This window comes from Schistocerca serialis, chromosome 8, assembly GCF_023864345.2.
Source record: "Schistocerca serialis cubense isolate TAMUIC-IGC-003099 chromosome 8, iqSchSeri2.2, whole genome shotgun sequence".
Classification (NCBI taxonomy): Eukaryota; Metazoa; Arthropoda; class Insecta; order Orthoptera; family Acrididae; genus Schistocerca; species Schistocerca serialis.
The window spans coordinates 50,178,197-50,204,421 of record NC_064645.1 but is presented as its reverse complement, the minus strand read 5'-3'; the positions used below and the strand labels follow the sequence as shown (position 1 = coordinate 50,204,421).

General features: G+C 40.7%; 1 protein-coding gene across 1 annotated transcript in view; it reads right to left on the bottom strand.

The window, feature by feature from the left end:
- LOC126416588 (uncharacterized) overlaps positions 1 to 20,100 on the bottom strand; it is a 32,854-nt gene extending 12,754 nt beyond the window's left edge. Inside the window, exon 1 of the mRNA XM_050084341.1 lies at positions 19,765 to 20,100. Within this exon, the coding sequence (XP_049940298.1) occupies positions 19,765 to 20,100 (336 nt within the window). The remainder of the gene's footprint in view (positions 1 to 19,764) is intronic.
- Positions 20,101 to 26,225: the final 6,125 nt, after the last annotated feature.

The following is a 26,225-nucleotide window of genomic DNA, read 5'->3' as shown; positions in this document are numbered from 1 at the left end:
TGCATTATAGGGTGGTGGGGTTTCAAGGTCTGCTAAATAATCAGGAGTCCATAACATGCAGGAGGTAGCTATATGGGTAGTGGGGGCTGTGTGGCATGAAGTGGGCAGTTTTTTAGGTTAGAGTGACTTGGGGAAATGCAAAAAGGGCTTCAGTCTCAAAGGGTGCAGGTCGAACCACAGGAAGACTATAGATCTAGCAACCATCGATGTAACAGTTGTAAATTGTTATAGTTGTATTGAGAAAGTACCAGAGCTCCAAGTGCTAATAGAAAGCACTGATGCTCTAATCATTATAGGCAGTGAAAGCTGGCTAAAGCCAAAGATAAGTTCAGCTTAAATTTTTGCGGAGAACCTAATGGTGTTCAGAAAGGATAGGATAAATACACTTGGCAGTGGTATGTTTGTTGCTGTTAGAAGTAGTTTATCTGGAAATCAGAAAAAAATAATAACTGAATCCTTTTATACAATTGCCAAAAGTTTCAGAGATAACTTGGGTTTAATTTCAAACACATACCCAACTCGTACCATTGTAGTTGGTGCCGACTTCAATTTACCCTTGATATGCTGGTGAAAATACATGTTTAAATCTAAAGATATGCATTAAACATCATCCAAAATTTGTGGTGTCACCGCCAGACACCACACTTGCTAGGTGGTAGCTTAAATCGGCCGCGGTCCATGTAGTACATGTCGGACCCGCGTGTCGCCACTGTGATCGCAGACCTAGCGCCACCACCAAGGCAGGTCTCGTGATACGAGAGCGGACTCACCCCCAGTTGTACGAGAACCTAGCTACCGCCCAGTTGTATGAGAACCTAGCTACCACCCAGTTGTACGAGAACCGAGTTACCGACCAGATGTACGAAGCCTTTCTCTCTCATTAGCCGAGAGACAGAATAGCCATCAGCTAAGTTAATGGCTACGAACTAGCAAGGCGCCATTTGTATCAGGGCCTATAGCTTACGAGTATTCAAGAGAGATGTATTCCAAGGACTAATAAAAAGATAAGTAATAAGCATCTACATACTTTTCTTCTTATTCATTTATAAGTTCTCATGTTCCAGACTTCACGCCCGTCTGCTTTAGCCGTGCGTGCCCTATCGGCTACAGCGTTAGTGTAGATTGCATTTTCAGCCATCTAAACTTCACAGTGTCGGCCCAGCTACCGACACAACAAAATTGTGCTAAACACGTTCTCTGAAAATTTTTCAAGTGATTATTTCAGGAGCCCCCTCAGATAGTGAACGGTTGTGAAAACAGTCTTGACTTCTTGGCAACAAATAATCATGAGCTAATAACGAGCATCAAAATGGATACAGGAATTAATGAACACAGAGTTGTTGTAGTGAGACTGAATAACTCCCAAATCCACAAAAATAAATGAGAAATACACTCCTGGAAATGGAAAAAAGAACACATTGACACCGGTGTGTCAGACCCACCATACTTGCTCCGGACACTGCGAGAGGGCTGTACAAGCAATGATCACACGCACGGCACAGCGGACACACCAGGAACCGCGGTGTTGGCCGTCGAATGGCGCTAGCTGTGCAGCATTTGTGCACCGCCGCCGTCAGTGTCAGCCAGTTTGCCGTGGCATACGGAGCTCCATCGCAGTCTTTAACACTGGTAGCATGCCGCGACAGCGTGGACGTGAACCGTATGTGCAGTTGACGGACTTTGAGCGAAGGCGTATAGTTGGCATGCGGGAGGCCGGGTGGACGTACCGCCGAATTGCTCAACACGTGGGGCGTGAGGTCTCCACAGTACATCGATGTTGTCGCCAGTGGTCAGCGGAAGGTGCACGTGCCCGTCGACCTGGGACCGGACCGCAGCGACGCACGGATGCACGCCAAGACCGTAGGATCCTACGCAGTGCCGTAGGGGACCGCACCGCCACTTCCCAGCAAATTAGGGACACTGTTGCTCCTGGGGTATCGGCGAGGACCATTCGCAACCGTCTCCATGAAGCTGGGCTACGGTCCCGCACACCGTTAGGCCGTCTTCCGCTCACGCCCCAACATCGTGCAGCCCGCCTCCAGTGGTGTCGCGATAGGTGTGAATGGAGGGACGAATGGAGACGTGTCGTCTTCAGCGATGAGAGTCGCTTCTGCCTTGGTACCAATGATGGTCGTATGCGTGTTTGGCGCCGTGCAGGTGAGCGCCACAATCAGGACTGCATACGACCGAGGCACACAGGGCCAACACCCGGCATCATGGTGTGGGGAGCGATCTCCTACACTGGCCGTACACCACTGGTGATCGTCGAGGGGACACTGAATAGTGCACGGTACATCCAAACCGTCATCGAACCCATCGTTCTACCATTCCTAGACCGGCAAGGGAACTTGCTGTTCCAACAGGACAATGCACGTCCGCATGTATCCCGTGCCACCCAACGTGCTCTAGAAGGTGTAAGTCAACTACCCTGGTCAGCAAGATCTCCGGATCTGTCCCCCATTGAGCATGTTTGGGACTGGATGAAGCGTCGTCTCACGCGGTCTGCACGTCCAGCACGAACGCTGGTCCAACTGAGGCGCCAGGTGGAAATGGCATGGCAAGCCGTTCCACAGGACTACATCCAGCATCTGTACGATCGTCTCCATGGGAGAATAGCAGCCTGCATTGCTGCGGAAGGTGGATATACACTGTACTAGTGCCGACATTGTGCATGCTCTGTTGCCTGTGTCTATGTGCCTGTGGTTCTGTCAGTGTGATCATGTGATGTATCTGACCCCAGGAATGTGTCAATAAAGTTTCCCCTTCCTGGGACAATGAATTCACGGTGTTCTTATTTCAATTTCCAGGAGTGTATATCTATTCAAAAAATCAGATAAAAATTCACTTGACACATTCCTGAAAGATAATCTCTTCTTCTTCCAAATTAGTAATGTAAGTATAGACCCAATGTGGCTTGAATTCAAAGAAACAGCCTTCTGAAATACCTTCACTTAAGATGACTAAGTGAATATTCTAGAATTCGAATCGAGAACAGCTGCCAACATGAGTAACTTAGAAGTAGACATCCTTTGTGTAGTGTAGCAACTTCAGTCACTTAATAAAAACAAGTCGTCTAGTCCAGGTTGTATACCAATTAAGTTCCTTTCAGTGTGTTATGGTGTAACAACAAGCGACAGCATGAAGATGAAGAATGCAGGAGCAGAAAAGGCTGAGAGATGACGACAGGCAATAGTTCACTGACTAGGACCACACCATGACAGGAATAGCCTCTAGGCAAAGAGAATATAAGTGCTGCTCCTGGACAGTAGAAGATGGACATAGAAGATCAGGACTAGAAGAGAGCACTTGTGACCCATATCCATTATTTGCATGGACATTCTATAGAGTGAAAGACATTGATTATTTGCATCTCGCCAATAGCTTGCGACACGACTATGTAAACCAAAGTTAAATATTGTCATTCTACTTTATTGTAATAAAAAACCATTAATGTGATTTGCTTCTATAATTGTATAGCTATCTGAGAAAGCAGCATCCTTTAGGCACTCTATAAGAGACGAGTGGGCAGGACCCCACACAGAGTATGCTGATGCAGTAACTTCATACTTAACAATCATATACAAGTGCTAACTTCACAAAAGAACCATACCCAAAGACTGGAAAATTGCACAGGTCACACGAATATTCAAGAAAGGCAATGGGAGTAATCCACAATATTACAGGCCTGCATCATTACTGTTGCTTTGCAGCAGTATTTTGGAGCATGTATTATGTTTGAGCATCATGAATCGCCTCAATTTGAATGGTCTATTGACACATAGTCAGCATGGGCTTAGAAAAAATCATTCTTGTGAAACACAACTAACTCTTTACTCACTTGAAGTGAATGCTATTGACAAGTGATTTCACATAGATTCTGTATTTCTAGATATCCAGAATGCTATTGATGCCATACTACACAAGCTGCTTGTAATCAAATTGAGTGCTTAGGGAATATCGTCTCACTCATGTGACTGGATTTGTGATTTCCTGTCAGAGAGGTCTCAGTTCCTAGTAACTGATGGAAATTATAGAGTGAAACAGTAGTGATTTCTGGCATTCCACAAGTTAGTGCTGTTCCTTGTCTATATAAACAATTTAGAAGACAATTTGAGCAGCCATCTTAGGTTGCTTGCAGATGATGCTGTTGTTTATCATCTAATAAAGTCATCATACGATCAAAACTAATTGCAAAACGATTTAGAAAAGATATTTGTATGGTTCAAAAATTGGCAGTTGACCACAAATAATGAAATGTGTGAGATCATCCACATGAGACGTAAAAGGAATCTGTTAAACTCCAGTTACATGGTAAATCAATCAAATCTAAAGGCCATAATTTCAACTAAATATCTCAGAATTACAATTACAAACAACTTAAATTGGAAAGAACCTGCAGGAAACGTTGTGGGTAGGCAAACCAAAAACTGCATTTTATTGGCAGAACACTTAGAAGATGCTGCAGATCTATTAAAGAGGCACCTCTGAGTACACTGAGAAAGTTTAAAGTAGGGCAGCACATGTTGTATAATCAAGAAATACAGGAGAGAGTGTCACGCACATGATACAGGATTTGAGGTGGAAATCTTTAAAAGAAAGGCATTTTTAATTGCGGTGGGATCTTCTAATGAAATTTCACTCACCAACTTTCTTCTCCAAAATACAAAACTATTTTCTTGACACTGAGCCACATGGAGAGAAACAATCACCATAATAAAATAGGAAATCAGAGCTCGTACGGAAAGATATAGGTGCTTATTTTTCTGTGTGCTGTTCGAGAGTGGCGTGATGAAGAATTAGTGTGAAGGTGGTTTGATGAGCCTTCTGCCAGGCACTTAAGTGTGATCTGCAGAGTAACCATGCAGACGTGGATGATGTTAAGAAAAACATAGAGTTTCTCATTCTTTGGCATGCACATCAAACATAGTGCATTGTTCCTCAACAAAAATGAATATTTTTCACTCACAAGAGTTTTAAATATTAAACATGTAAACGAAAATTTTATGCCTGGTCTCTCTCTTCCTGTAGATAGTATTTAAAAATAATAATTGAAAAGAGTATCGTTTGTTGAAGTAGAAGTCATAAAAGAGTGTAGGTTTTGTTCAAATGTGTGTGAAATCTTATGGGACTTAACTGCTAAGGTCATCAGTCCCTAAGCTTACACACTACTTAAACTAAATTATCCTAAGGACAAACACACACGACCATGCCCGAGGGAGGACTCGAACCTCCGCCGGGACCAGTCGCTCAGTCCATGACTTTCGCACCCTAGACCGCTCAGCTAATCCCAAGCGGCGTAGGTTTTGTGACAAGACTTGATTCCATTTATTGTAGTCATGCCTTCGGCTATATTGTGTTTATTGCATGGTCATTATTTGTAGCATAATGCCAAAGCTGTCCGTATATTTGGCATATTTTGTGATTTTTCAGTGCTTGTTTTCAACCTATGATAAATAATCATGTTAAATTACTGGTTGAAGATGTGTTATATATGTTGTACTATTGGCAAGCCTGTAGATTGCAGCATTGTTCTTTGTTCTCAGGTATCTGAGTCTTTCTACCCATATCAATTCATTTTCATCTACATTTCCTGGGTCTGTCCTGTCAGTCATGTCATTTTTTGGCAGATGCAATTCCACGTATCACCTTTGTGTCTATTAGTACATCTGTGAATTAATGTGTCAAACATTCCTACATTATTTATTTATTTGAGTCAGAAAACAAATACAACACATGATAATTACCACTACAAATAAAAGAAAGTAGTACCAATCTACACTAATGCTGACCAAAATCTTGCAACTTCTGTTGGACCCTGTGTCTCAAGCAGAAGATACTTCTGTGCAAGATGCAGGCATGGTTGACAACCCAGTAGGTGCTTTGGGGTCTGTGGTTCTCTAGAGTCACAGTTGGTGGTATCCCCAGGGAAGCGACATTTCTGGAGGTTACTCTTGTATTGTTCAACTCCAGCACAAAGATGATTGAGTAACATCCACATCATCCAATTCTGTTCATGCCCCGGTGGGAGGGTTTTGAAAGGGAGAGGAGTTGTTCTAAAGTCAAGAGATCCACAACTTTTTTTCCTGTTGTAACTGCTGCTGTTTGCAAGACTGAAATGGTCTTGAGTAATCTTCTGGATCTCAACCTTGGGGCTGCTGAACTGTGCCCATGTAGTAAGTTGTTTTCCTGATGAGCCTGATTTTATCTCACTGAGTTGGCAGCTACTTCACAATAAATATCCCTGGTGATGCTATGCCAGTGAGTTGGTGGAGTTTTATGAGTGGCATTGGTATAAGACAATGTGTGATAAACCTACACATTTCATTTAGCATCTTATCTACTGCATTTACGTTGGCGGATTTGGGCCAGACTGGGCACGTATACTCTGCCACACTAATGTTTTGATAATTCAATGATCTACATTCCTACACATAACTGAAGTCTATTTTCTTGTTCAGGAAATTGACATTAGTGATGTGCCTTTTTAATTTCATGACCAACTTGAGATAAACATTGTATATCTTCCTCCAGATGTTCCATTTCAATCAGTGACGTATTTTTTTCAGTTAGTTTTTGGTGTGCAGTTGCTTTCAGGGTATTTTAAATGTCTCAATTGGTAAGCCGTTTCAATTTTTCTGGCTTGCTCTTTATATAACTGCAGTTTTGTTACTAATTCCTGATGTGCCGATGTAAAATGTTAATTTCAGCTAGGTTTATTGGTGGCTTGGTTCTTCCTGGCTTATATTTGTGTACTAGATTTTAGATTTATTTTGGATTTTACTTTCTAATGCCTTTTTTGTGATTAATTAAAAGTGTTTGGAATATGTGTCTCTTGCTCACAAGATTAAAAACTTCTTTCACAAGTGGTAAAGTCAACATGTTGAACTATAATTTTACACATTTCTTGTTGACGAGAACTAACAAAAGGGTTGTCATATGTTGATGGCACTTTTGGGTGTTCAGCTTAGTTGTCAGTTCCATTTTTTATGACCAACACAGTTATTTTCTTCAGGTGTTGTGGGCTGTTTTTTTTAAGCGTGCTTGGAGTAACTGCATTAACTCCTAAAACAAATGAGCATCAAAGGGCATAGAGGTCTCCAGGATGCAAACTCTTCTGTATACAGCAGCACGATACCAACAACACTTTATCGACTGGTCGGAGTCCAGGCAGCAAGTGTGCTTATTGACATAGCTCACAGCACCTGAAGAAGATGATTGGCTCAGTCATTGAAATGTCTTGCAGAAAAATGGAATTGACTTCTTGGATGAACACCCCAAAGCACACCATTAATTAAACTGCAATTGCTTAGTTTAATTTTTGCATTCATTTCTCCCAGTCAGTTATCGTCTAGTTAATACGAAGCAGAATGCACATGTGAATGAATATTGTTGAATTTCTTGTGACACAGCTACCTGACATCATTGCCACTGTGCCTCTCCTACTGTGCAGCCTCGTTCAGTACCTGGCTGGATGGATGGCTCCCGAGAGCACTGAAGAGCAAAAACAGCACAAATGAGCAAAAGCACTTCAGGTTGCAGGCTCCTGGCACAGAGCTCCTCAACTCTACTGAGGCTGCTGACTACTCAGATTTGGAGCCCTATTGTGTGTGTTAAAGTCTGTCACACTGCATTTCTATGGGTCTCCCAGACCCAGTTTTCATAAAACGATTTCTGTGATACTGTTTCTGGTTTTTCATGTAAACACTGGCTGCTGGGGTGATAATTACTGCCAATTAAATGCTACCATTTCTTAAGTACACTTGGGTTGTCATATTCCTTCTTGCTTTTAAAAATGTTGGCTAGTCTGGGCAGTGACTTTTTGTGCAGTGAAGCAGAAGAAATATTACACTGAACAATAAGTTATCCATATCCTCTCTTTAACTTAAGAGAAACAGCCACTGTACTGACTAAATTGAAAACCAGAACAGCTGATTTTCAGACACCATTTGTGTAAAATAACTAACAGTGAGAAAAATGATATTACACTGGGCTAGCAAAATCAATTTTGGCTTTTATTAGCCAGTGAATATCAGTTTCCAACTTTTGGTTTTTGTCTTCTGGAACATGTGTTGAAATAAATGTGGCATCAGCAGGAGAAATCTATGCACAATGTATTGCATGCTTCATGGAACCATTGTTCTCTCCAGTTGGTGCTGTCTGTTAAAAGTGTGATCCAAAATTTTTCAAAACAAATTGGATAGCTTGTAGTGGTGTACCTGATGTGTAGTATGTAATGGCCTGCAGAAAGATTATCAGCAAGTAATAGCTTGTTTATATTTTCACTACATATGTTTTCACAGTGTCAGTAAAATGTTTAAATGAAGAAATTTTACCACCCTCATGGCTGTAAATTATTTTATTTACATATATGATTGGCCAGTGCAGAGAATTAGACCATTCTCAAGAAAAATTCCAAACAAAATGTTAAATAAATAGACTTATATCCACCCAAAAAAAAATACAAAATTGCAATGGTATCTTCATTGGTGTATTGTATGTGTGTATATATTTTTTTGACTGACAAACATTTGATCAGAATATTAATAACTTAGGAGTAAAAATAACACCTCTCCAAACAGAAGCACATAAACAAGAATGCAAATATGGCTAACTTTTAGAGAAATCCTCACCCCCCCCCCCCCCCCTCTCATCCCTCTCTCTCTCTTACACACACACACACACACACACACACACACACACTTGTACAAAGGCATTTTATATTCAGCCAGCACATGTAACTCTGTGTGTTTGTGTGTGTGTGTGTGTGTGTGTGTGTGTGTGTGTGTGTGTGTGTCCCCTCTAGCTGAAAAAAAGATTCCTCCAAAACAAAATGTAGCAATGTTTTCATTCTTGTTTGTGTGCCTGTCAACTCAATGCCCCTATGCCTTACTCCTAAATTATTTACATTCTGTCAGAGCTTTCCACCCCACATTTTGATCAGGGGGTGAAAAGGTTTCATTGAAAACTTACTTATACATGATTATCTTGGGCCCCTAATCTTCCTCTCAATATATGTGTTTGTGTGTATAATTCTGCAAGACCAGATTTTTGGTATTCAAATGTGAGATGTTACTAGCAGCTACTGTTGAGCAGACATCCAGTAGTGTCACAATTGGTGCTGATGTTGTTGAGTTGTCTACTGAATATAAATTGTTATTTCTCTGTCAAACTTTGTACAGTGTAATGAGCAGGATATTTAAAAGTCCATTCCAGCTCAAACTACGCAAGCGTGATGTAAACTTGATAATTAACATGAGTCATGGACTGAAAAGACAGCACATATTACTATATAGTTATATTATCAGGATTACTAATTTGAACAGAAAGTCCATACTAAACAAGAGTGTAATTTTTATTAAAAGTATATTAATGTTAAACCAGAAAGTATTGCAAATCTTAGAACAATATGATTTGGGTGCCATAGTGGCCAATAAGTCTGAGCAGGTCCCGATTTGTTGGGTCGAGTACCCCTTGTTCGTGATCCAAGCAGCTACAACAATGAGCACATACACAGCCAGGTGGACAGTCACATAGACAAGTAAACAGGCCTGTGAACTTAGTGAAGTCTTGCCCTATATGGTTTGCTCACCATAAAAGACAGAATTGCCCATCACATAGACAGTGAATTGAAAGATAATGATGTAATTGCTCCCATTCAAGCTACTCAATGGGCAAGTCCACTAGTTTTGTTGCCTAAGCCTTCTGGTTGCATTCACATTTGTGTTGACTTCAAGTCTACAGTCAACCCACAGACAGTAGTTGACACTTATCCATTACCTTACTCTGAGGAACTCATGGACAGGCTTGGTGCAGGACAGTACTTTTCTAAAATAGATTTGCATGATGCCTACTTGCAAATTCCATTGGATGAAGAATCACAGTAAGTGTTTGTTGTAAATACACACTTAAGACTTTTCAAGTATTTGTGTTTGCCCTTCGGCAGTGCTTCCACACTGACCGTTTTTCAGTGTTGCTTGGAACAGCTGACTGCAAAAGTTCCATTTTGTTCAAACTACCTTGACAATATTGTCATCTCAGATTATACAGTAGAGGAACACATTGACAATTTTCATACTCTTTTTCAATGTTGGCCGGTTGGGGTCGCCATGTCTGGAACCGCACAACCGCTACGGTCACAGGTTCGAATCCTGCCTTGGGCATGGATGTGTGTGATGTCCTTAGGTTAGTTAGGTTTAAGTAGTTCTAAGTTCTAGGGGACTGATGACCTCGGAAGTTAAGTCCCATAGTGCTCAGAGCCATTTGAACCATTTTTTCAAATGTTGTCAGAAGCAGGACTCAAGTGTCATCTCGAAAAGTGTGACTTTTTTCAAACTGAACTACTGTACTCAGGTCATGTCATAAACATTCAGGGTATGTGCCCCATCCAATCACATTTGCTTGCAACTCATGACCTGCCTGTTTCTCGCAGCATGTCAGAACTGCAGTCCGTACTAGGCAAGAACACGTACTACATTCGGTTCATACCGAATTCCACTCAGATCATGGCTCCATTGCATCACTTGTGTTGCAAAAAAGTATCTTTCATGTGGACTAAAGACTGCCAAGATGTCTTTCAGAAACTCAAAAATGCCTTGCTCAGTGACAGATGTTTAGTACATTTTGATCCTGCCAAGCCATTAGTTTTGCAAGTCGGTCCTTCTTCCTATGTAATCAGTGTTGTGCTTTGTGCATAGAATTGCTGCTCAAGACCTGCCTATTGTCTTTGCCTCAGAGTGCAATTATTTACAAATTGAAAAACAAGCTCTTGCTATTTTGTATGGTGTGACACCCAAGTTACATCACTATTTGTATGGTTGAAAGTTCTTTTTAGTGACAGATCACAAGCCTTTGCAGTCCTTGTTTCATTCATCAACGCCAGTTCCTACATATGCTGCTCAAAAATTGCAACAATGGGCTTTGTAGTTTTCACAGCATCAGTATGACATTGTGTAAAAACGTACAGCAAAGCATGGCAATGCAGATACTCTATCTTGCCTTCCGATTGGCCCAGACTCTTGTTTTGATGTGTCTGCTGCATCTTGATGCCAAATCAACATGCAGGACTCTGAATTACTGGAAGCTTTTCCCTTGCACTACAGACAAACTGCACAGGCCACAGAAGCAGACCCAGACCTCAATATTTTGTTGGTTTACATTTGCACGTCTTGGCCTCGTTCATTGAGCAGTATCCAGAACACAGTCATGGACCGATATTTTGCACATCAGTCTAACCTTTCCATTCAACAAAGTGGAAAGGACAATCATGTTTGGTTAATCCCAAAGTGTTGAAAAGGTTGTGATGCAATTACTCCACCAAGACCATTGGGGAATTGTTCGCACTAAAAAGTTAGTGCGATGGCACTGTACTTGGTAGGGCATGGACACCCATATTGAACGGATGACGTCACAGTGTCACATGTGCACAGAAAATCAATCCGTTCCACCATAGACATTCTCAGCATGGCCTAAGACTCAATCGCCATGCAGCGAGTGCACATTGGGCTTTCCAGGACTAGTTTTAAACACTTGTTGGCTCGTAGTGGTAGACTCTTTTAGCAAGTTCCCATTTATGGTGCCTGTGCCTTCTACCACATCACATAGCACCATTCAAGCATTGTCCTCCATATATTGCAGGAAGGTTCACTCGAAGTACTTATGTCGGACAATGGGCTGCAGTTCACTTCATGCAATTTTCAACAGTTTTGTGAACGAAATGACATTCATCATCTAACCAGTGCTCTGTTTCACCCCCAGTCCAATGGAGAAGCAGAATGCTTTGTATGCAGTTTTAAACAACAAATGACCAAGCTCTGTGACACCCATACATGGGAACAGGTGCTGCAACTCTTTCTCACCTCCTATTGCTTCCATCCATGAGACAGACCACCAGCAGAACTTTTGTATGACCGCTGCCGTCGGATGCTGCAACACTTGCTACACCTGCCACAGCGTCTGGTGCCAACAATGGTCTGCAAGTATCACTTTGCACCTCACGATCTTTTACTTTTCAGGGTTTATAGTAACCATGGATGCTGGGAAAGATGCGTGATCCAGGAATGCATTGGCTCTTTTATGTACTTCATTGCAGGTCCTGATAGTTTGCAGTGCAGCCACCAGAACCAAATTCATCTGTGTCAGTTGCCCCTGATTCTGCTGCTTTTCTTCCCTCAGATTCATGACCTCATGGGACCGCATGGCCTCTGTAACTGCCCACTGGTGGCACCAGGCCACTGCAGGAAGAGCGGACGGATGATGTGCCCTCGCCCCCACCATTCTCGCTCCCCATCCCAATGGATGTGGACCCGTCATTGCCACTGCCGTCATCGCCCCGGGGCACGACCTCAGGCCTGGATGTGCACACTGGCAGGAGTTTTCCAGAGGATGTTCCTGTTGCCTTGCAAGCCAGATGGCAGGGTACAGCGGGAATAATGCTGTCCTCCACAGTCACAGCTCCTGGCTTATCTCTACATCCATTGTCCTGCCTCCTAGCTCAGTTACTAGCTCACTATCTCAGACACTAGCTCAGGCACTAGGTCACTGACTGGCATCTGTCATTCATTGCATAGTGGTCATAGGCTACGACAGTACAAACCATCAGATTATAGCAAGATCGCTGATATTGTCTGCAAGAGGGCTATTACGGAAGAGTTTATACCACAACACATGGACTCTTTCAAAGATAAGTAGCTTTCTGTTCATGTAAATAATGATCCCTGTTAATACATATGTGCAGTTGTGTTGTAGAAAGAGGGTACTGTCCACCAGACAACATCTTGTCCCTTGATTCCTATGGTATGAGACTGTACATCTTTTATGTCCAGTCAATTCTGTGGCAAATTATGACTGAGGTACTATAACTCTTGTTCAGCTATTATGTTGCTATCATTGCCTTCATACAACTGTTAGTCATTTTTTCCAACCTATAACAAATAAATCATTTCTTACATAGAGTAGGCACTGTCACAGTAGAAAAGAGTTATTACCATCTTGTAAATTAAATTTATGTATTACATTTATTTTTTACATTTTGCAGCCTCAGTACAGATGAATGTTATTACCCGTTCAGACTGCTTATCAGGTTGTAGTTGTCATTTCTATTGCTGAAGACTCTTTAAAAATGCCTTCTGTTTTAGAGTGATCCTGAAGACATTAATCTTATGAATCTCACAGACATTGTAAGGCTGCACAAACATTTTTGGTCCCCCAAATTCACATATTGTGCCTAATACATGTTTTCAAAAAAATGGAGCACAGACAGCTATTTCACTAATAATGGCAGACTCTCTGAAGCTATCAATTTCACAAACTTCTGCTTCATTTAACTACAGAAGTTCAGACACTCATCCTAAACACAGATGCTGATCCAGTTTAGGATTGGTGCCATTAGTTTTTAAGCAATATATTTAAGGCTTTTATTTAGAAAAGTTTGAGAAAACTAGATAAAACAAACAAGATCATGTAGGTAGTAAGACAATAGACAATGGAAGAAGCTATGAAGGTATAAAACAAAGAATTAGTAGGGCCAAAACAATGTTTATGAATAAAAGATAAATGCTTTGCTTGGGAAACATGAAATGTTGAAGTGAGGAAAAAGTTGATCAAAACCTGTATGTTGAGCATAGCACTTTAATTGTGTGAGATATGGATCATCAGAAAGAAGGAAATGAAACCTCATGAAATGTTTGAGGAGTGGTAGTGGAGCTGCATGTTAAAGATAAAATGAGTGGATAGAACAACCAGGAACTCATTCATAGAACTGGTGAGAAACTAAAATTAAGGAAAACAGTCAAGCAAGGATGACGTGATGGATGAGTCACATAATAGGCCACAACCAGTTCCTTGTAAACATCCTAGAATGAGCAACACAAGGAAAGAAAGAACTTGGAAGACCCCAAATAGCATTTTTAAAAGAACCCATGAATAATATGGAAGTCAATTAAGAAATATTACCGTACGGACAGCCTCCAGAATCACCACACTTGCATTTGGGTGTGCCATTTGAGGAACTGTACACAAACCACTTTCATCATGGAATTTCAGGTATCATATCTTGATACTGTTGAACACAAGTGCTGCCTTCTGAAACTGTCCTTGAAATTGCCAGTACACTGTCACAATGGAGAGAGTTCTTTTGTATCAGAGTTCGCAAAACACTTGTTCATATCTAGCTCACTACTGATGCTTCCTTGTGGAAACAGCAAACAGCTCAGTGCATTATTGAGGGCCTTATAAACATTGGATAACTGCTTGTCCATTGAAATGAGCCTTATCATAATTTGTTGCATGCTTTCTGTGTGGAATATTTTTAAATGTTTCACAGACTTATGAGTATGTCCATATTGCTGTACAATAACAAAATAAACTGGTGCTTACACAGTTAATAATATTTGAGAGAGTGAAAAACATCAATTAAATATTATTGTTATTTTATTATTTAAAAGAGCTAATCAGGTATTTATTGATAGCATATAAACTGCAATTCACAATTACATGATTGTGTGCCATTTTGTTCCAGTATACTTTGAAAATACAAGTAACAGTTCAGCATAAAAATAACTATCACTGTTGTACAAAACAATGACGTCCTCTCTGCACCACATCACATGTGCAAGCATTCTGGAGCCATCCACATATATTCTTCTTATAATAATATTTTCTTCTTTTTTTGTTTTATGGATGTCAATCGTTACATTGCTTCCCCATTGGTTGTACTTTACATTCACATCCTTTTAATCAGAAAAGAAAAAAAAAAACACTGGTAATTTATGTTTGTGCAAGTGAAATTGTAACATTTTGTCAAATGTATACATTAACAGCTACGAGAAAATTGCTCTTCTTGCACTCAGAGACATATAGAAAGGAAGGTTACATATAATATTCGCTACAGCTGTATTTAAACTTGGAATGTATAGTACAAGAATGTATCAGAAAGTGCTAATGCAATAACAGTGTGAGAGGGTAAGGTGACAATTTAATGGAATATTATACTAGCTATTAAATTAGTGTCTGGTGTCAACAGAATACTTGAGGTTCTGTAGCAACTTACATTTGACTCTGTTCCTATAAATTTAATGAAAATTAGTTTCTTTATCTTCCATACGAACTGTTAGGAACCAGAAGAAATGGTTATTGGACATAATACCCAGGTAATAAAGCAAGTGTGCGTCTTAAAATTCTTGGGTATTCATATTGGGAAGGCTGAGCTGAGAACTTCATGTTCTTCAGACACTACAACAGTTGCCAGCATGCAACTGTTTTAATTTGACAATGTGTTATTGCACCATTTTCTGTGGCTATGTGTCAGCATAAACAAAATCTTCACAGCAGTGAAAAGAGCAGTTAGAATAATACGTGGGAATACTTCCCACTTGAGTAATCTTTTCAAACACCTTGTTATAGTGATTACAACATCTACATCCACATCACATACATACTCTACAGGCCATAATACAGTGCATGACAGGGGGTACCTTGTTCCCTGTTCTGTTTACAAATGGAGAGAGGGAAAATGAATGTGTGTGTGTGCTTCCATATGAGCCCTGATTTCTCTCATCTTGCATTGATGACCCTTAGTCAAGATCTATGTTGGTGGGAGTAGGATCGTTCTGCAGTCTGTTGAAAACCATGGTTCTCTAAACTTTCTCAATAGTGTCAAGTCAAAAGAATATCTTATTCCTTCCAGGGAATGCCAGTTGAGTTCACATAGTATTTCCGTATTACTTGCATATTGATCTAACTTACTTAGCAACACACCTCTCAATTGCTTCAATGTCTTCCTGTAATCTGATCTGCTGGAGATCCCAAGTGCTCAAAAATGGGTCACTCAAGCATTCTTCAGTACATGGCCACTCTTACATATGAACTACACTTCTGTTAAATATCCCAATAAACCAAAGTCAAACATCCATCCTACGTACAACCAACCTTACATGCTCATTCCACATCATGTCACTGCAGTGTTATGCATAGATATTTAGTAGGTGTAACCTTGTCAAGCAGCACACCAGTAATACTTTATCGTGGCCCTGTAGGATTGTTTTCCTACTCATGTTCAGTAATTACATTTTCCCACATTTAGAGCAAGCTGCCATGCAACATTGCAAATAGGAATTCTGTCCAAGTCATCTTGTATCCTTCTACTGTCCCTGAGAGATAACACTTTCCTGTAAACTGATGTGTTATCAGAAAACAGTTGCAGATTGATGTAGTAGTAGTAGTAGTAGTAGTAGTAGTAGTTTATTCATCCAGAGACAATTTACATTGCATGGATTTCGTCAAAAAATACATAGTATATATATATACACACACATATAGGGTGAACAATACTATACAAAATACAGATGTGCATAGTAGACTACATAACATCAGACCACATTGAAATAGCTTGTACAACTTTGATTATTTACATTGATGTATGAGAAAGACTTTTTACTTGGAATACACAGTTGATATTTAGATATAACACATACAATTCTAGCACTTTTGTGCATATTATTTATTTAGATCATAACAACAGTCAGATAAAAATTACTATTGACACAGAGTACATAAATATAATTGTTTAGTATGAAGCTATTCCAGGTATTCTTTTACACTATAATAGCAGTTGTTCATTAAAAATTTGAATACTGCTTCTTTAAATGAAGCCAATTTTTTTATTTCTTTTATCTTTACCAGTAGTTTGTTATACAATCTGCTTCCTTGTATGTTTGTTTGTTTCTGCGCCAAAGCCTTGTTAACTCTTTTTATATGAATGTCATTGCACTTTCTTGTGTTATAAGTATGTAGATCCGAGTTGGATTGGAAATTGTTAATATTTCGTTTTACATAATTACGCTTTTCTGTATATAGAGGCACTGTAGGGGTAGAATATTCAGCTGTTTAAATAATTGCTTTGAAGGAGTTAGCCTTGAACTGTTGGTAATTATTTTAACAGCTCGTTTTTGTAGAGTGAAGATGGTTTTTCAGACTTTTCTTACTATGACCCCAGAAGATGAGGCCATAGGTAATAGCAGAATGTATATAAGCAAAGTAAACAGCTCTGCTACATTCCCTACTACATACAAAGCTAATAATGTGTAAAGCAAAGTAAGCAGAGCTTAACTTATGCGAGAGATACAGGATATGGGATTTCCAGTCTAAATTTTCGTCTATATGTACACCTAAGAATTTTGTGGTAGCAACTCTCACAATTTCTTTATTTTGTATTCTGAGATCTAGGTCAGAGTGTGACTTTGCTTTCCTGTAATGGATATAATTAGTTTTAGAGATATTTATGGTTAATTTGTTCACTTCAAACCAATTTTGCAAATATTCTATAACTCTGGTTGCAGATGTTGGCAATACCCGGTTTATGTCAGTTACTACAATGTTTGTGTCATCTGCGAACAGGGTTATATGAGTACCATTTACTGGAATCTTGATATCATTTGTGTAAAGAAGAAATAGGAGAGGTCCTAGAACACTCCCCTGCAGTACCCCAATTGGCACAGTCTGAATATCCAATCTGTAAACAATACTTTGGTTTTTACTGTTTGTTGTTGCAATTTCTACTACCTGTTTTCTATTATGGAGATATGACTGAAACCACTTTTTAGCTACTCCTCGTATACTGACATATTCTAATTTGTCTAGCAGGATATCATGTTGGACAGTATCAAATGCCTTTGAGAGGTTCAAATTTATTCCTATTGTACTGTTGTTCTTATCTAGCCCCGTTACAATATTTTCAATGAATTGGGTAATGGCTGACTCTGTACTCATTCCTTTGTGAAAGCCGTGTTGGTTTACAGACAATAGATTGAATTTCTTGAGGTAATTTGTAATTCTGTTTTTCATGACTGTCTCTATTACTTTTGAAAATACCGATAATAAAGTGATTGGTCTATAGTTTCCCACTTCATGTATATTGCCCTTTTTATACAATGGTTTTACTTTTGCAATTTTTAATCGTTGTGGAAAGACACCTTCTGAAAATGATATGTTTATGATGTGTGAGAGTGGGTCTGATATGACACTAGCACATCTCATCATGACTGAGCAAGGTATCTCGTCAATCCCTGAGGACATTTTATTTTTCGTTGTTTTTATTATTCGATTAACTTCCAATTTGTTCGTGGGAGGTAGCAATACTGAATTAAGACTTTGTTCTTCTGGGATTGATGTTCTACTAATCTTAGAACAATTTTTACTCAGATTGATTGGACTATTTATGAAGTAGTCATTAATGTAATTTGCTAAAGTAAGATTTCCGACTAGCACACCTTGATCATCTTTTAAAACAAAGTCATCTGGATTTCTAACATTTTTGCTTGGGCCTATTTAGTTTTTTACTACATTCCATATAGCTTTCGATTTGTTTGCTGACCCAGCAATTACACTGTCATTGTGCATTGTCTTGGCTTTTTTGATCACCTTCCTGTAAATTTTCTTGTATGTCTTAACATAATCTGTGAAGTGTTCATCTTTGTTATCTTTTTTGAGCTGACTGATATGTTTTAGTGTTTGACTAGATACTCTAATAGCAGGTGTTATCCACTGGCTTGTGTTCCTAGGCATGACATTGATCTTTTTGAGCTTTTTTGGGAAACACATCTCAAACAGGGACATGAATGTACTAGAAAAAGCATTGAAAGATTCCGCGGTTGTTGCTTGTGCAAAGACATCTTCCCAGGTTTCATTAGCTAACAACTGGATGAAAGTATTTACTTTTTCTGTATAGAAGTGCCTTTTGTATCCCCACTTATATTTTACTGCCTTGGGGATAGAGTAATTTATGTATGTTAATAATGTATTGTGATCCGAAAGACCTAAGTTTACGTTTAGTGGCTCAGTGATACCATTCTCCATATTTGATAAAATATTGTCTAAAAGAGAAGATGACAGTTCTGTTATTCTGGTGGCATCTGTAAAGAGTGGTTTCATGTGGAAGCTGCTGAGTATACTCAAAAGCTGTCTTTTTTCATCACTTTCAATTAACAGGTTAATATTAAAATCTCCACATAAAAATAATTTCACTTCATTACTATAAAAAGTGTTTAATGCTGCTTCTATTTTTTTTGAAGAATATGTTTTTGTCACTCAGTGGAGATCTATATACTGTAATGATAACTAGTTTTTCACTCTTCTCCTCAGTTTTTAACTCTATGGCACATGATTCAAAATGTTTTTCTATATTTAGATGGTCCAATTCTGTTTTCACTTTGAACTGCAGTCCTACCCCACCATTTTTAAAAACACTTCGGCAATAATGTGATGCTAAATTAAACTTGCTTATATCTATGACACTTAATTCACTAGCCTTGCAACAGTGTTCATATAAACAAATACAAGAGACATCAGCAAGATTATTTAAAGCTACTTCTAGATCTAGTACTTTGTTTCTGAGGCATTGAATATTCTGACACATTATCCTGACTGTTTTGCAAGTATTTTTTCTTTTGTCATTACCTGGTAATGTGCTGCTTTTTCCATAGTCGTTGTGACTTATCTGCAAATTTTCTTGCTGATTTGTCACAATCTTTTCCATTTCTTTGTCTGAAGCCATAAAAAATCCTTATTTAATGATGTAGATGTACCTTGTCTTTGACTCCTCCTTAGGCAGTGTTGTGTTGCTGCAACTGTTGTTGATGGTTTTGTTGCTGCTGCTACTGTTGTTGTTGGTTCAGTTGCTGCTGCTGTTGTTGCTGCTGCTGCTTCTGTGGCCGGAGGTGGTGGTGGTGGTAGTGGTAGTGGTGCTGACAGGATTCTTCGTGCTGTTGCTGCCTTTGATTCTTTTATTGGCACTATTTCTGTTGGTGTTGGATCTGTTGTTGTAGTATCGGTTGGTTTTGCCCTGTAATTGCTGATGCCTGTGGTTTCCTTCCCCTTTTCTGCCAGCGACTGTAGTGGAACTGCTACAATTGTTGACACCATTTCTGCTTCTGTTGCTTGTGCTGCTGCTGTTATTGGTCTTGTTGCTTGAGCTGGTTCAGATGTTGCTGGTTTTTCTGGTGTTGCAGTTGTTACTGAATTTGATCGTGATGCTGTAGCAATTTGTGGTTCTGCAGCTGCTTTAGTTGTTGTGTCCAAGACAGATTCACTTCCTCCATGGATGCTCATCCTATCCACAATGCTGACAATTTGGAGAATTATACTGAGAGTCAATCAGGGTCCTTCAGTTTGTATAGAGACAGGGATTAGTGATCATGATGCCTTCATAGTGACAATGGTTACTAAAGTTTATAAATCCATCAAGAATGCAAGGAGAGCATTTTTTCTAGAAAAAGCAGACAAACAGTTGTCAACACCTCACTTATTCAATGAATGAACATCATTTAATTCAAATATTATGGACACAGGGGAAAAATTTCATCTAATTCCAGTATTATGGCAAAGTTTAAACTCTGTATACCTTAGTCTAGAGAAAGCATGTGCCAGGTAAGTGGATTAAGGATGCAAAAGACCCACCATGGTCTAGTAAGACTGTTGCATTCTAGCTTAAAATAAGAGTGTGCAAATGATGACAGGCAAAAGTTAGAAATACATGCATCTGTAAAAAACTTATGCTTGAGGTATACAACAACTCCCACCATCATCCCTCAGATAAAGATCGTGCCAAGAACCTGGGAAAAGTCTGGTCTTAAGTAAAATCACTGAGCATGTCAAAGGCTTCTATCCAGTCACTCATTGACAAATCTAGTGTGGCAATAGAAAACAGCAAAACGAAAGCTGAAGTTTTAAGTTTCACATTTAAGAAATCATTCTAACAGAAGTCATACAGACATACAGTTGTTTGACTATTGCACAGATTCCGATATGGAGGATATGGGAATAGGCATCCCTGGCAGAGAGAAGCAACTGAAAGAGTTGAAAACAAATAAGTCACCAGGTTTGGATGGAATCCAAATTTGGTTTTTCAAGGAGTACTGTACAAGGTGCATTCAAGTTCTAAGGCTTCCGGTTTTTTTTCTCCGGACTGGAAAGAGATAGAAACATGCGCATTGTTTTAAAATGAGGCCGCATTCATTGTCAATAGGTCCCAGAGATGGCAGCACCATACGGCAGATGGAATTTTACAGCCAGTGGCGAGAATGAGAACTGTTTTAAATACTTAAAATGGCAACGTTTTCCTTACTTGAACAGCGTGCAATCATTCGTTTTCTGAATTTGCGTGGTGTGAAACCAATTGAAATTCATCAACAGTTGAGGGAGACATGTGATGATGGAGTTATGGATGTGTCGAAAGTGCGTTAGTGGGTGCAACAGTTTAATGAAGACAGAACATCGTGTGACAACAAACCGAAACAACCTCGGGCTCACACGAGCCGGTCTGATGACATGATCGAGAAAGTGGAGAGAATTGTTTTGGGGGATCGCCGAATGACTGTTGAACAGATCGCCTCCAGAGTTGGCATTTCTGTGGGTTCTGTGCACACAATCCTGCATGACGACCTGAAAATGTGAAAAGTGGTATCCAGGTGGGTGCCACGAATGCTGACGGATGACCACATGGCTGCCCGTGTGGCATGTTGCCAAGCAATGTTGACGCGCAATGACAGCATGAATGGGACTTTCTTTTCGTCGGTTGTGACAATGGATGAGACGTGGATGCCATTTTTCAATCCAGAAACAAAGCACCAGTCAGCTCAATGGAAGTACACAGATTCACCGCCACCAAAAAAATTTCGGGTAACTGCCAGTGCCGAAAAAATGATGGTGTCCATGTTCTGGGACAGCGGGGGCATAATCCTTACCCATTGCATTCCAAAGGGCACTACGGTAACAGGTGCATCCTCCGAAAATGTTTTGAAGAACAAATTCCTTCCTGCACTGCAACAAAAACGTCCGAGAAGGGCTGTGCTGTTTCACCAAGACAACGCACTCGCACATCAAGCTAACGTTACGCAACAGTTTCTTCGTGATAACAACTTTGAAGTGTTTCTGTGGTGTCACCGCCAGACACCACACTTGCTAGGTGGTAGCTTTAAATCGGCCGCGGTCCATTAGTACATGTCGGACCCGCGTGTCACCACTGTCAGTGATCGCAGACCGAGCGCCACCACAAGGCAGGTCTCGAGATACGGACTAGCACTCGCCCCAGTTGTACGGACGACTTTGCTAGCAACTACACTGACGAAGCCTTGCTCCTTTGCCGAGCAGATAGTTAGAATAGCCTTCAGCTAAGTCCATGGCTACGACCTAGCAAGGCGCCATTAGCCTTACATAGCAATTGATACTTATCGTATAAAGCATGTCTCATCAAGAACGATGTATACAACAAGGATGAATTAAAGTTAAGTATTCCAAAAGCTACGTACTTTTCTTTATAGCATTCATTACGTATCCAGTTTCAGACCTCACGCCATCCTTCGTGTGTTTTTAGCGTGCATTGCGGTCCCCTCAAATCACACTGTGTCGGCACTTCTGTCGACACATCAGTTTCCTCATGCTCCCTACTCACCTGACATGGCTCCTAGTGACTTTTGGCTTTTTCCAACAATGAAAGACACTCTCCGTGGCCGCACATTCACCAGCCGTGCTGCTATTGCCTCAGCGATTTTCCAGTGGTCAAAACAGACTCCTAAAGAAGCCTTTGCCACTGCCATGGAATCATGGCATCAGTGTTGTGAAAAATGTGTACGTCTGCAGGGCGATTACGTCAAGAAGTAATGCCAGTTTCATCGATTTCGGGTGAGTAGTTAATTAGAAAAAAAATCGAAGGCCTTAGAACTTGAATGCACCTTGTGTGGCTTTGGCCCCTTACTTAGCTTGCTTTTATGCTGAATCTTTCACCCAACACAAAGTACCAAACACTTGGGAAAAATTGCAGGTGACTCCAGTACACAAAAAGGGTAAAATGATGGACACACAAAATTACAGACCAATATTCTTAACATAAGTTTTGCTGCAGAATTCTTTCACATGCTCTGTGTTTGGGTACAGTAAACTTCCTTTAGACTGCAACACTTTGTGCATAGTATCGACAAATTCATTTTATAACCAGACTGGTTGCTGAGAACCAAATCATTGGGAGGATGGGGCTGGGTATCAAGTAGTTTGGTTGACATGTTTGTGCTATAGTTCTACAAATAACACATTTAATTGGAATAACAACCTTCTATATGCTACCTGGGATGTTGACATGTGCTTACTGATATAACAAACAGTTTAATTTTTTTTCCGATTTGCAATGTTTGGTGACAAGCCTAAATTCCTACCATGATTGAAATTATGTGATAAAACATCACTAATTGGTGGCAAAGCAATTTAGTGTGCAAAGATTCTCAAGTTAGTCTGTTATTGACTGCAACTCATAGATAACCTTTAAAGTAATCACAAAATGGAAGCAACACTGAAATTCATGCACCCTTAATTTATGAAATGTTTGTATTACAAAAATTGTTTACCATTTCTGAAATCTATATATCACTAATAAGATCAGGTGACAGAGAATTTGGGAAACCTTCCACATTCATCAAACTTGTTGGTCTGAGGATTTACTGAAATAAATACACTCCTGTAAATGGAAAAAAGAACACATTGACACCGGTGTGTCAGACCCACCATACTTGCTCCGGACACTGCGAGAGGGCTGTACAAGCAATGATCACACGCACGGCACAGCGGACACACCAGGAACCGCGGTGTTGACCGTCGAATGGCGCTAGCTGCGCAGCATTTGTGCACCGCTGCAGTCAGTGTCAGCCAGTTTGCCGTGGCATACGGAGCTCCATCGCAGTCTTTAACACTGGTAGCATGCCGCGACAGCGTGGACGTGAACCGTATGTGCAGTTGACGGACTTTGAGCGAAGGCGTATAGTGGGCATGCGGGAGGCCGGGTGGACGTACCGCCGAATTGCTCAACACGTGGGGCGTGAGGTCTCCACAGTACATCGATGTTGTCGCCAGTGGTCGGCGGAAGGTGCACGTGCCCGTCGACCTGGGACCGGACCGCAGCGACGCACGGATGCACGCCAAGACCGTAGGATCCTACGCAGTGCCGTAGGGGACCGCACCGCCACTTCCCAGCAAATTAGGGACACTGTTGCTCCTGGGGTATCGGCGAGGACCATTCGCAACTGTCTCCATGAAGCTGGGCTACGGTCCCGCACATCGTTAGGCCGTCTTCCGCTCACGCCCCAACATCGTGCAGCCCGCCTCCCGTGGTGTCGCGACAGGCATGAATGGAGGGACGAATGGAGACGTGTCGTCTTCAGCGATGAGAGTCGCTTCTGCCTTGGTGCCAATGATGGTCGTATGCATGTTTGGCGCCGTGCAGGTGAGCGCCACAATCAGGACTGCATACGACCGAGGCACACAGGGCCAACACCCGGCATCGTGGTGTGGGGAGCGATCTCCTACACTGGCCGTACACCACTGGTGATCGTCGAGGGGACACTGAATAGTGCACGGTACATCCAAACCGTCATCGAACCCATCGTTCTACCATTCCTAGACCGGCAAGGGAACTTGCTGTTCCAACAGGACAATGCACGTCCGCATTTATCCCGTGCCACCCAACGTGCTCTAGAAGGTGTAAGTCAACTACCCTGGCCAGCAAGATCTCCGGATCTGTCCCCCATTGAGCATGTTTGGGACTGGATGAAGTGTCGTCTCACGCAGTCTGCACGTCCAGCACGAACGCTGGTCCAACTGAGGCGCCAGGTGGAAATGGCATGGCAAGCCGTTCCACAGGACTACATCCAGCATCTCTACGATCGTCTCCATGGGAGACTAGCAGCCTGCATTGCTGCGAAAGGTGGATATACACTGTACTAGTGCCGACATTGTGCATGCTCTGTTGCCTGTGTCTATGTGCCTGTGGTTCTGTCAGTGTGATCATGTGATGTATCTGACCCCAGGAATGTGTCAATAAAGTTTCCCCTTCCTGGGACAATGAATTCACGGTGTTCTTATTTCAATTTCCAGGAGTGTAAGAATTAAATTGCATCACAAATAACATCTTCAAAACACAACTGATTCATCTTGATGTCAATATTAAAATTCCACTAATAATTGAACAGCACAGCTTTAAGAAATTTAATTATGAATTCTAATCTTGTTGAGCTCATAGCACATTTCACTGTCTCATCAAATTACATGTACTGTTAACAAATAAAATTTAAAAAGATGCTTCCATAATTAAGCACCAATATAACAACGTTTAATTAATTTAAGAAAATTGCTAATATCTGTCGTATTCTCAACACTAATGCTGTTTGTTGATAAATACCTGTGTAAGAAAGTAATTTTGTAGGAGATCTGTTGACACTGTGCATTTGTCATGACCTTAAATTTTTCTGAAGTGAAACTGACTTGTAATACATTTGCTCTAGAGTGCAGACATGTTAATATTGCGCTGTCTAAATTGACTTATTGCACAACAATGATGAAAGTGTTGCACTGTATATACAGGGTAAATACTAATCAACCAGTTAATAAATGAAGATATTTACCAAAGTCAATGTTCTGTTTTATTGTCACGTAGAAGAAGTGCTAATTAGATGAATGACAAAAACTAACATCACTTAACGAAGGTTTATTCAGCTCTTGCACAGACAAGACCATGCAGCAAACTGCCTCTGGCCAGAACACATACAGTATATATACAGCTACAGAACATTCCAGTACAATGATTCTTGACATTTGTGGATACTTCTAGAATGTACTTGAACCGAATATAGAAATTAAAAATTGTACAGCCCAGGTGAGTTTTGAACTCACCACACACCATGCAACAGTTTAGTATCATATCCACTACACCAATGTGTTACTCAGCTTCTTCTCCAACATTGCTCCCCCCTTAAGAGAACAGCGTCTTGGTGTTACGTCATACTAGTCAGGGAACAAGTCATCAGTCCTGCATACTCTGGCTCCTGATGACTGATTCTCACCCTGGCGGTGATTTTCTTAGAACTTATTTTGCCGCTATGCTCTTGGTCACCTTTCCGTTTGTTGCCTGTCGCTGGAGCTTTGAATTTACCCTGGGTTGCAGGACTCTTATAGGGCTTCACTCAAAGGATGTGGACTGTATCTCTGATCTTTTGTCGTCTAGTGTCAGGGTTGAAATCTTCAACTTCATAAGTAACATCAGACAACTGTTTTACAACCATATAAGGTCCAAAGCAGTGCCTGAGGAGCTTCTCAGAGAGACCAACCTTCCAAGCAGAAGTGAAGATCCAGACAAGGTCACCACACTGGTAGACAACAGAGCATTGGCTCGCGTCATACTTTCAGTGATTGTT